Genomic DNA, 12,663 nt, shown 5'->3' with positions numbered 1-12,663 from the left:
TATATATACACATATATATACATATATATGTGTGTGTGTATATACATATGTGTATATGTATGTATATACATGTGTGTGTGTGTGTGTATATATATATATAGATATATACACACACACATCTGGAAATACTACATATATATAACATATATAGTACCATATATATAGTGTGTGTGTGTATATATCTATATATATATATATATATATATATATAGATACACACACACACACACACATCTGGAAATACTACACATATATAACATATATAGTACCAGGAGGTTAAATAAATTCTTACTCTTCCTGTGACTTGCAACATTTTAGGGAAAACAACCAACTATAGTAAATTTTGCAGGTCAAAAAGTGTTCTTTCACTTACAAAAACCTTACACATAAAACCAAAAAGGCGATTCCTCTAAATGGCAAAATATGATTTTGTAAGTAATCTTCCATTTTTATTATCAACAACAATGCTGATGTAAAATAAGAATATAACTAAAATTTGGCCAAATATCTCTTGGCATCTTAAGTAGCCAGGTACAAGCAGAATGAAATAAACTTTGTTACAACATGAAATTATTTAATAAATTATAAGAGAATTTGGTGATTATATATCTTATCAAGTCTTAAATACTTAACAAATATCTTTTGTAGATTGCACAATGAAGATCTGTTGGTGGTCAGCTTACAGACAAAACAATAAATTGAGTTGATCATATGCAAAAAAGTGGTCTACATAATCATATATGATTCATATAAATGATATCATCATGAGTCATTCCAACACCACATAAAATCAATCATTTTGATTTTGTTGAAATTATTATGATGATATATTTGGGATCAGAGATGACGTAGACAGACAAAGCTTGATCTGACTCCTACATATAAAACACTAAGTCGTGGGCAAAACCTGTACACCCTCTGGTCCATCAAAACCAAGAAAATGCTGACTCCCTGTAAGAACAAACTGCCTTCTAATGCTCTCTCATTTTTTCCAATAACTGTAGGTTTAGAAAATATCTTTCAGATTGCAAACAAAAACTATGTTTTGGAGATTTTAACATGGCCACAAAAGAGTGATAGGTATTATTTTTTTCTTCCGGTCTCATGAGATAAAAATACAAGCAAGGACATAAATACAGCCTCTATGTCTCTATTCTAAAAAAAATGCTCTCCGTTTTGCATTGTTACATGACTTACATAAGAAAATGGTAAGGATTTTAAAATAAATGTTACAAAAAAGAAGTACTGGATCCAGGAAAACAGATCCAGGTTTGCCAAGGAACAATAATGTCATGTGGAGGGAGGGGGAGGTGGTGCAGAAGGAAAAAGGGAGGTCCGTGCCAAGCAAAGCTGGGGGCTGTTCAATCAGCTCTATCAGGGCTCCATCAGTGTCTCCACTCCAGCCAAATCCAGAGAAAACAAGGAGTCAAAGATTCAGGTCAATAAGCTTATAGGCGATTTGCACAAACAGTTCCTCCAGCAAGGTAAAAAACAAAGTCATATTGGCTTTTCTTTTTTATTCCTTCTCTTTGAACTCCCTGGTCCAAACACACCCTGGAAATGTCAATGCTATATGCAAGAATTTTAAAAGCTCAGCTTCTTAATCCCGTTAAGAAAAAAAGGAACAAAGTTGCCTGTAAGATCTCCTTCTTTATTGAACTCAAAGTGATTATGGAAGAGCCGCCTTTTGCAAATTCGGATTCCAGTTGCCCAAGCATCAGAGGCGGCAAAAACATGTCATTAAAGGCAAAAGTGAGTAGGAAAGAAAGCAACCCAATTGAGAAGGGTTTATGAAATACAAGTAAACAGACTTTCTGAATTGAAAAAATAATAATAAAATAAAAAGAAAATAGGAAACGACACAGTCAGTGTATATGTTGGACACTGGATTAAATGAAAAACAAGTAGTTACTACTCCCACAACCAAATCTGCATGAAGGTGCGGGTTTTTTTCTTCTTTTCGGTATTAGGAATCTAGATAACATTTTTGTTGCTTTACTTTAACATGGGAAAGGGGGATTAATGCAACTAATCTAAGCTTGGATTTGTTACCAAAGAGAAATCGTACTTTTCCTCAGTTATTTCTTAATTTTTAAACTAAACTACGAAACTACATAAACTGACAGAATTAAAGGGAATGTGGGAGGACATTTCAATGAGTCTGGCAACCTACCGGCAGAAACAGTTAAGCACAATGATAAAACCGACTCAGATACTCACGTCTTCTACTCGTTATCTTTCTGATACAAGGATGTCGCATTGTGGAAGGGAGCAAAGTGACTCATATAATTCTCAAACACCCCAAACTGCTCTTCCGGAACCGACATTAATGAGCTACAGATGGAGTCTCATCAAGCCCTTGGCTAAAGGGATGATTGTGATTGGGGTTATCTGTATCCCCTGACAGCTTCCCCAAATTGCTTGTTTCCATTTCCTACTTTAACCTCTACTTTTTGTAGGCCTTTCTTTTCTAGGTATGTACCAACCTGTCATGACCATGCCTCTTCTCCCAGTTACACCTCCGCTCTCCTCTGTGGCTCGCTCAAGCTTTCCATAGTGGTTGTGAATCCAACAGATTCCTAGAGCAAGTAAGTCCCACAGGTAGGACTACACTTCTCCTACTCCCCAGCTCTCTGCTGTCCTCTTCTGGTTTTCCTGCAACACTAACCTCATAGGTACAGCAGATTCGACCCGGACGGAGTACCTGGAAGCTCATTCCCTTTCCTTAGGTCGCTGCTCAAAGCTCGCTCTCCCATCATTCTTACAAAATCTCTGTCTTGCGTGCGTGCGCATGTGCACGTGAACGAGCGCGCGCGCGCGCGCACACACACACACACCATTCTATTACCCTTACCTGTTTTGCTTTCTAGTGCTCAACATCACCCATCACATTTTACAATGTGAGTCTGCTTATTTATTGTCTGTCTCTTCCTGAAAATAAGACTGACTTTTGTCTACGGCTGTATCCACAGCACCCGAGAAGTGGGTCTGGTACACACCAGATGCTTAAAAATGGGTTGCGTTGTATTGAATTTATCTATTGAACTGCTTCTGCCAACCTGATTAAATATCTGTTTATGTTGGCTTTGGGTTTGGTATTAATTACTTCTGGGGCTGGAGTTAAATCCAAGTCTCAGGAACTCAGGTTTTATTCTGTTTTCTTTAATATGCTTTGCATTTTTCTATTTTCAAATTTCTTTAAACTTGAAGACCTCTAATATTAGTTCGTCTGTCTAGGTTAAGAACTTCCCCTAGTGATTTCTCTGACTATTCTCCAAACACAGATCCTATTATTTAAAGAAAGATTTGTCTCTCTTCCAAAATCAAGTCTGATGGCATCATTTTCCTTTTCAGCCTTTGTTTAGAGATGATATCAGCAGGAAACACTTGGTAAGGACCCTCACTACCTTTTCTAGATAATCAATAATTCAAAGTTCACCTACATATAGTTTCTTTGGAGTTTTCCTTTTTGAATAATAGTAGAATCTCCTAGCCTACAGTGATGTTGACCTGACACTTCTCTTCCTGTTCACATATCCTGTGACATTCTCTTGGAATATATCCCAAGACATGTTTGTTTAATTTCAGTCATTAACAAACTTGGGTATTTCAGTGAGTAACTCCTCCTGCAAATAATCAGTAACAGTAGCCCAGTTTTACAATGGCTCCCTATCAATCCCACCAGGAAACTTACTGTCTCTGAGTTTATCCAAGAATTGCTAATATATGAGTTCCCACCTGCCAGCAGTAACATACTAGAAGCTCCCCCAGTTGCTCTGCAGACCACCTATGTTTCAATTTGTATTAGTTTGCTTAGTTCTAAACATGCATTGATGCACTTCCATGTTTACTATATAAACCAGAAGAAAGGCAGAAAACAAATCACTGAAGCATATAATCCAGTACCACAGGAAACGTGTAGCACTTATGGACCCAGCCTTGATGTCTTCGTCATCTGTAAATTCAAGGAAATAATTCTTGCTTGTTTCCTTCCTCTTGGAGATACTGCAAGGCAAGATGCCAAATGATCTCAGCTCAGTGCACAAAAGAGGATGCAAATTTTAAGTATCGCTTTATAGTTTGCTGAAATTTTTAAAATCTAAGGAGAGCAAGCAACTTTAAGAAGAGCATCTTTCAATAAACAGTTCATTTCACTCATTCAAAAGATGAAGAATAGAGATGTGAAACATGCAACTAATTAATACAAAGTAAAGAGTGACCAAAGAAACTTCAACAGAATTGTCACGTTCCAATTTTAGGCCTGCAACTCTAACAAGGGTTTATTAAAGGTGATCTTTCCCGCTTCTAATTGTGAATATTTAAGGCTTAGATTCACATGATTTAGAATTTTGCACATCTAAACATTGACATAAAATTCTCACCCACATTTTGACATTTCTGTGGAATATCACATTATGGGAGTGATTTGGGTCGTATTTAATCACATGTTTTATAATGACCAGCAATAATATTAATAAATGCTTTGAGACTTGTAAAAAAGCCTGCCCTTTGACAGCAAGGAAATAGATAATATCCATATGGAACTAAGGAAAATACCATAACAATAAGTAGAGAATCATTTTAAACGCTGAAAATATCCTGTGTAATGTAGAAGCTTAATTTCAAAAGGAGGTAGGAACTGTTATTTATGAAAAGCTATGTCCTCATAGATGTACCAAGAGGGCTTTCTTTACCATTTTTTAATAAAAAGGAAAACTACAATGGCATATGGTTCCTTTTATACACAACGCAGTCGCTAAAATATGAATGAAGATATACTGAAATTATACGTGTGTCCTCAGTACTCTCCACTCACTACCCAAATACCTTGTTTGAAACACTTAAGATATTATTTTTTTCTTTTTAAGTTTATTTATTTATCTTAAGAGAGAGAGAACAGCAGAGGAACAGAAAGAGAAGGAGAGAGAGAGAATTCCAAGCGGGCCTGGGCTCACAAATTTTGAGTTTATGATCTGAGCCCAAACCAAGAGCTGGACACTTAACTGGCTGAGCCACCCAAGCGCCCCAAACACTTCAGAAATTCTAACTATGTTTTTGTGATCAGAGTTTTTAAACTGTTATCCTTTGTTAAGTGCAAACAAAACATCTGATGTTCAAAAGTGTTACCCCTGGAACTCAGTAAAGGAACCATGTCATTGCTAGATTTTAATCATGGCTACTAGATCTTTAGATGAAATAATAACCCAATATAACATAATCCAAATAATCCAATTTATTTTCATATAGATAGATAGACATACACAATTTTTGAGTTGTTATAAATGACTTAAAATATATGCAAAAATATGTTTCATCACTGAAACATTTTTCTTCAGGTGAACAGTTCTTATACGCTCCTTCATCCTGACAGTGGCATCATTAACCATTGAAATACTTATACTCTTTTAATGCCAAACCTATCTTCTTCCCTACAATTGGAAAAACAAAAACGTAATTGTGTGTCATTGAGACTAATATGTGAATTTCTACAGAAAGATTAGTTTCTAATTTTCCAGAGAGAAACTTTTCTCTTCCTATTGTAGCTAATCAACTTAAGTGAAAAACAGATGGAATCCCTACCATGACCTCAAGGGGATACAATATCTGTCAAAGAGCTGTCTCTCTTTTCCGCCAGTTCCTACTGACTTCAGTGAAAATCTCCTGGTCTCACATTTTATGAGAGTAAAATAATGAAATTTTTTCCCTATTAAATAAGATGACAGCAATCTGCAATAGTAACAGTAGTATTTATCCTGAAAAATATTATGTGAAAATGACAATTGTTTTTTCCACCCATCATTACTTGCTAGTTTCAAAGTAAACATTAGAAAGTTATATTTATACTATGTAATACATTAATTATAGGTATAATTTTATATTAATTCATTTTAATTATATATTTAGCTATATATATATATATATATATATGTATATATATATATATATATTTTTTTTTTCCTCCCCAGATACTACCAACTTAAATTTTGGAGTTCTATATTCTTTTGTCAAGCATAGCCCTTAATCAATCATCATCCCAAAACGTAGTCTAGTAATAACTATCACTACTGCTTCTCTGGATTAATTACGTTGGCAAAAATGGTCTGAATCCACACATTGTTTTTTACAAGAACAAGAACAGTAAATGGTACACGCTAACTATTGATTCCTTCTATTTACTGTAACATAAGGCATGTGCTCTACAATGCACTTAAGAATATATTCCCTGACAGGGGCGCCTGGGTGGCTCAGTTGGTTAAGCTTTTGACTTCAGCTCAGGTCATGATCTCACCGTTGGTGAGTTCGAGACCCGCGTCGGGCTCTACGCTGACCACTCAAGAGGCTGGAGCCTGCTTCGGATTCTGTGTCTCCCTCTGTCTCTGCCCCTCCCCTGCTCATGCTCTGTCTCCCTCTGTCTCAAAAACAAATAAAAAACATTCAAAAAATTTTAAAAAAAAAGAATATATTACCTGACAAAGAGGGAAAATGAGACGTCTGCAAATACAGATCTAAAAACTTCATTTCCAGCCAGCTTTTACATGTATTGCCATGGCTACTATAATCAAGAAATGGTTCCAGCATCCAGAAGAGCCAAGCAAAATATTAAGTTGGTCCGAACTAAGTCAACACTGCCGAAGAAGGACTACTCTGTCCATATCACTCTCATTTTCAACCAAAAGTCTCCAATGTAGGAGACAAGGACCAGGTTCAAAGTCACCTTGAGGCCTATGGGAGTTAAAGATTGAGGACATTTTCTAAACTTCAGGGTGGCCAGGTGCTAATGCCGCCATTCCATTTCCATAGTTTTCAAAGTTCTACTGACCACAGGGATAAGCACTGGCTGACTTCTTTTGTTTCTAACACACTAGCAACAGGAGAAAGTCATAGTGGAACTTTAACAATATGTATCGAATATATCTGTGGCCACTAGGATACCTGTGTTGGCAGGTTATGTTTTTGTTTTTTGTTTTGTTTTTTTGGAAGCTGTATCATCATTCTTAATTTTAGGCCATCAAATCTAATCAACAGATTTACACACACAAAAAATTTTTTCTCACAACTTCTCTGCCTGAAAAATACACACGTCCAAATAAAAATGGTTCGTGCACAAACACAGACAAATAGAGATAGACACACACTCATCCATGCCCTCTAAGAAACTGTCATAGTAAAACTGGCAAAATCAGCTGCTCCAAACCAAGGAAGCAACCTAACCACTCGTGAAACTGTGTGCTGATGCAGGAGATGATAGAAGATCCACCTCACTTGCAAAGACAAAACAATTAAATTAGAAAAAAATAAAAAAAGAATCATGAGAAACCTTAAATGCACTTTTGAAAAACACAGACAAATGAATACATGTGCCCAATGAAGACACAGTTACTGGTGAGGCCACCTGACTTCAAGTCAAGTTTGGAAATAAACTGACACATATTGTCTCAGGTATTTCTTCCAGCATAATGTTAATGTATTAAAAGAATATCTAGACTGGGAAAATATAGAATATCTGGGACTTATAGATATAAGATATATAGATATAATATATATCTAATATATATATATCTAATATCTATATATAAGATATATAGATATAATATAATTCTTATATTATAGAATATAGAATAAACTGGGAAAATAGAATATCTAGACTGGGAAAATATTTTTCCTTTTGACACTATCTAAAAGAGTACCATCCTCAGTTATAGAATGTCAAACACCTAAAGCACTCAAGTTTTATTTTTATTTTTATTTTTATTTTTATTTTTATTTTTAAAGTAAACTCTAATCCCACTGTGGGGCTCATACTTACAACCTGAGATCAAGAATCGCATGTTCTCCTGAATGAGCCAGGCAGGTGCCCCTAAAGCATCGAGTTTTTTTTAAAAGAAGTGAGCCAGAACCTTGGGGCTGGAACTATCTGCCCATTCAATGCTTATAGTCAGGGCCTAATTCAGTGGCTTGCAAACAACTGACATTCAATAAACACTTGTGAAAGATTAAATGAATACATGATAAAAATGAAATCTATTAGAATTGGCCAATCAACATGAAAGTATTTTTTTAAATATACAAAATGACTTATTAAAGTGGAATTACTTCTTTTAGCCCTCCAAATATCATTTTGTGTTTAAAAAATTCTACATTGTATTTTCAGACTCTTGAATTTTGTATCAGCACTTTGAGCACTTTCCGTGCACTCTATCAGTGCATTTTTTAAAGTTTGCAAAAATCACCTGAGTAAATGGACTCCCAAGTTGCATCCAACCATTAATGATTACCTTTGTTACAAAAGTATTCCACTTCTTCACAGCTCAGATTTTCAGGCCCAAATTCTGTAGAAAAGCTTTCCTCCAATGGAAAGTCCCCTTTTGAGATGATGTCTGCCTCCTCTGATGGACACTCTTCTTCTTCCTCTTCAATGGCATCTTCTAGCGGCCCTTGAAAAAGAATCAGGGACACTGTACCAAAAACATCCAAAGAAGCTAGTGAAATAAAATCCTTTAACAGGGTATTTTGGTTAACTTGGTGAGAAAAAAAAATGTATTCTATGAGTGGGCCAAGCAATATCATCAAGGGGACTTACACAAGATAATGCCACCCTCATAGTCACAAGAAACAATTATCTATAATGAGAAGTGGAAGGAAACCAGTGCCTGAAGTTACTACATAGAAAACAACCTCCATCTTCAACCCTTCCCCACCCCCAACTCCAAGACCAAATCTTCTTCTCTCTCTCTCTGTCTCTGTCTCTCTCTCTTTAATTCTCTCCTGAAGAGCAAAACTGTGCACTTTATGTTCATGTGTTAGAATTAACTGCCTGGTAAAGAGTACAAGTCTCTTTTACATCGTTGTACAATTTTACCTGAGATTTTAATAAAGATTTAAAGTAATTGAATGCATTTTAATTGAACTGAGATTTTAATAAAGTCTATACTTTTAAAAACCCATCTTAAGAGTGGATTCCAAGAAAAGATTTCATTATATGTGTTTGAGGCTTGAAGAAAAATTACATATTTCTCTCCCTGATGAAAGCATAACCCTATTCATAATTAATTGAATTTTTTCTGAAATGAAAAGTAGTTTTCTAATGAAAAAATGTAATTTGTATTTATGTGATACTTTTTCAGTAATAAAAATACAACTCCCTTAGAGTGAATGAGAGTGAGGTGCCCTACATTAATGGACCTATTTTATTGAAAGGAAAGGGAGGGCTATCGTTGTTCAGATGGGTCAGAAGTGGACTACATGGGGATACCACATGGCTGGTTATGAATTCCTGACCGCCCTAGAGAAGAAAAGTGTCTGACTCATTTTACTAAGCAGAGGCCTGCATTTGCTCCTTAAAGAAGCGATGTGGCATTTTATCCAGAGAACACAATTATGGTAATTTGTACTAATTGTCACTCACATCCACAGTCTCATCAGACAGGCTAAATACTTAACGGGCTTAGGTAGTCTCTCTCTTACTTCTTAGAAATGTGCTGGAAAATTCTCAGGGCCAAAGAAGAAATCTCATAAATAATTTAAAATTGTGCACAAAATGCAATTTTTCTGTATGTGTAGGCAAACAAGAATAGGTACATACAGCACAATATCTGGTATTTTCCCAAAAGCAAATTTCTAAAGGGCAGAATTCATAAGACACACTTTCATGAACAAAATTAGTTCGTTGCATGGATTTAAATTAAGGGACATCCAAGCAAAAAACTTCTTATGGAGTTCTTTGTCCTTTTTACAATTTATTTTTTCTCTTTTTCTTCAAAATAAGAAATGTTAAGGAAAAAAGAATACGTTAATTTCAAACACTCTGGTAATGTGTTTTCTTATTCTCAAGGTGGAGGGGGGAAAAAAACCATGGATTTTTGCACATACTGCCTTCAAAAGTTACGGATCTCATATTAGTTTTTACCTCTTTTTTATTATTTCACTTTTAAAAGTATAATGTTTTAACTCTTAAAACAATTACATCAAGTAGCAAGTATGCAAGGAGTATATAAAACAGTAATACTGTAAAATATAATCATTAAAACACTTATCTGATAATTCTAATTTTTAATGCTGAGTCTAATGAAAAATTTAATAGAATATCCTCCATATTTTTTAAAACATCTTAATTGTAATAACAATTCTGGTCAAAATAAGACATGTGAAGCTGTCTCATTTGTGTTTCATGTGCGATTTCAAAGCACTTTCTTATGCTATCTAAAATAACCCAGTGAGGTAAGTATGAGAATTAATACTATTTTTACTTTGTGGATCTGGAAAGCTCAGGAAGTTAGTTAAACAGAATAAGGTTATAAGCTAATAAGTGAAAAAATTGATGTGAAAATCCAAGATTTTTAAATACCTTTTATTAATACACCATATTACTACACAAAGTATTCTTCAGTAGTTACAGACTGATTCCTTCATAAATAAACTTATAAAACACAGAAGTCTTCTGAAATGCTTAATTCATATTAATGTAAATACTCACAGATGCTTAAAGATCTGTCTCTACAAATTGAAAAACCTCATGTTGCTTTTCTCAGATTACTGAGAATATATGTTATAAAATATTAGATTGCCCCTCCAGAAAAAAATCAGGAAGATCTTCTTATAGATTTTATTTACCAAAACTAAAATAGTTGGTTCCTAATATTTAATGATTTACATAATTTATATCCATACTAAATCAATCTGCAAAGAAACTGCCTTAACATCAGTTTTAACAAAAATGACAATTTCTAGAATATGTAACTCTGAGTTTTGCTAACAAAAAATAAATCTCTAATTGTTAAATAACTATTTTAAATAATTCATATACATTTTAGTGAATTTCTTTTTTTCATCTCTGCTATACATCATAAAGACAATTCATACATATTGTAAGAATGAAATCAATAGTAATAAAAATGCTTTCTTTTTTAAAAAATTAAATTCTGAGCATATATGCTAACATTCTTAGAAGGATTTTTATTCAAGATAGTATATAACTGAGCAATTTTTAAAATATTCAATGACAACAAATTGGCTCTAGTGGTATATGAAATTCAAACTTAATAGTTTAAATAAAACTTAAATGGAAAAATTTGTGCGAACATTTGAAAGGAAAAAAAAGGCACAAAACAATGATCTGTGCTTAATAAACCTGTAACCAAGCCACCCATGTTTTCGAGATGTATATGTGTATATATATATATATATATATATATATACACACACACACACACACACATATATATATATATACACATATACACACACACACACCTTATTTATCAAAGCTTATCATAAGATCTTAATTGATAATATAATGCTCTATATTCTGTGGGCTCTTTTATTTTATATGCTGGCTATCAATTCACAATTTCAAGCATATAATTGAAAAGAAGCACTTATTTTCAAAAACAAACTGCAAAAACCCAAATGAAAGGTGAAAAAGTCTTGAGATCTTCATTCGCAATACATGAGATCTCATTGTCAATATTTAAAACAGGCCACAGGAAGGGGATTTAATGACCAACTTGTATTTCTCCCAAAGCAAGTGTCAGATTTATATAATTTACTGTACTTTAAAATGTGAAATTACTAACCATTCCTTTTGCCATGCTATCTAATCAGGCTCTGGCAAAAAGGCTTCTCTTAAAATGCATAGTATTTATGGTTTAAGATCAGATCTCGCTCTACTGTCTATATTGCATGTTTCTTTAACAGGAAAACCTTACAGATAATCGGTGGCCATAAACTAACATTTTAAAAGGGTAAAAGACACTCGAAGCACAAGTACAATTAATAGCACCAATGAAGGAGGGAATGAAGGAACCTCGTGTATATGGATTAGCGGGCACAGAAGTCCACTTCAGAAAAATCACCACACATAATTTGACACAAATAATAATATCTACTCAGAAAAGGCTCACGACTGAGCTCCATGTGCCCTCATGGAGAAAATTACTTCTGATTGAGGCCACTTGGCAGGCAAGTGGAAGGAAATCTGAATTTCAGCTCTTCAACTGCCTCTGATTTATAGATATTCAAACACAGTTGCCAGAATTAGTAGTCTTAATATGTATAAATATAAATATTTCCCTCCTTTTAAAATGCTAATAATTAGCTGTACATCCTAAAGCTATGAATACAATGGTGCTATATGTTGGGCCCATAAGGTTGTTATTCGTCTCTCAGAATGGGAAGGCATCCTCCCACATTTTATACTGGATGAATAATACAGATTACTGGGAGATTCTGGTGAGTACAAAGTACTACTTCCTTTTTCAGAAGGGGAGATAATCGGGTACTTGGGAACCCTCTAAATGGACCACAGCTACCTTGCCCTCTAGATATAAAGCTGAAGCTAAGAAGGGTTGTGCAGATTCGCATCCCCTGACAATACTGACGGCCGTCTAATGCATGGTGCAGCCTTTCACTCAGCCATTACAAACGCTGCACCAAAGTGTGGGAGAATTTTTCATTTGGTGGTTGTTTCAGTGATCCGCGGTTGGTAAAGGGCAGGTGGGAAGTTGAAGATTAAGTAGTCCTACCTTATACACTGGTGATATACTCAACGAATAAAATGAAGATAAAGAATTGTATTTGTATGGTTACGAAGCAGTTTGAGGAATACTTACTCCCCAGGTAAATGAATTTATATTGGTGGTTAAAGAAATCCCTGAAACCCATCCA

General features: G+C 34.6%; 1 protein-coding gene across 3 annotated transcripts in view; it reads right to left on the bottom strand.

Annotated features, from left to right (window-relative positions):
* Positions 1-12,663, bottom strand: part of ZFPM2 (zinc finger protein, FOG family member 2) — a 467,130-nt gene that overhangs the window by 361,054 nt on the left and 93,413 nt on the right. Inside the window, exon 2 of one of the 3 annotated variants that reach the window (XM_023248130.2) lies at positions 8,277-8,435. The exons of 1 other annotated variant lie outside the window; for it this stretch is intronic. In XM_023248130.2, the coding sequence (XP_023103898.2) occupies positions 8,277-8,435 (159 nt within the window). Of the gene's footprint in view, positions 1-2,486; positions 2,765-8,276; positions 8,436-12,663 lie in introns of those variants that run through there. One more of the 3 variants, XM_045049547.1, reaches the window with a different exon arrangement.

The sequence above is a fragment of the Felis catus genome, chromosome F2 (assembly GCF_018350175.1).
Source record: "Felis catus isolate Fca126 chromosome F2, F.catus_Fca126_mat1.0, whole genome shotgun sequence".
Classification (NCBI taxonomy): Eukaryota; Metazoa; Chordata; class Mammalia; order Carnivora; family Felidae; genus Felis; species Felis catus.
This window is presented reverse-complemented; position numbering and strand designations above follow the sequence as displayed.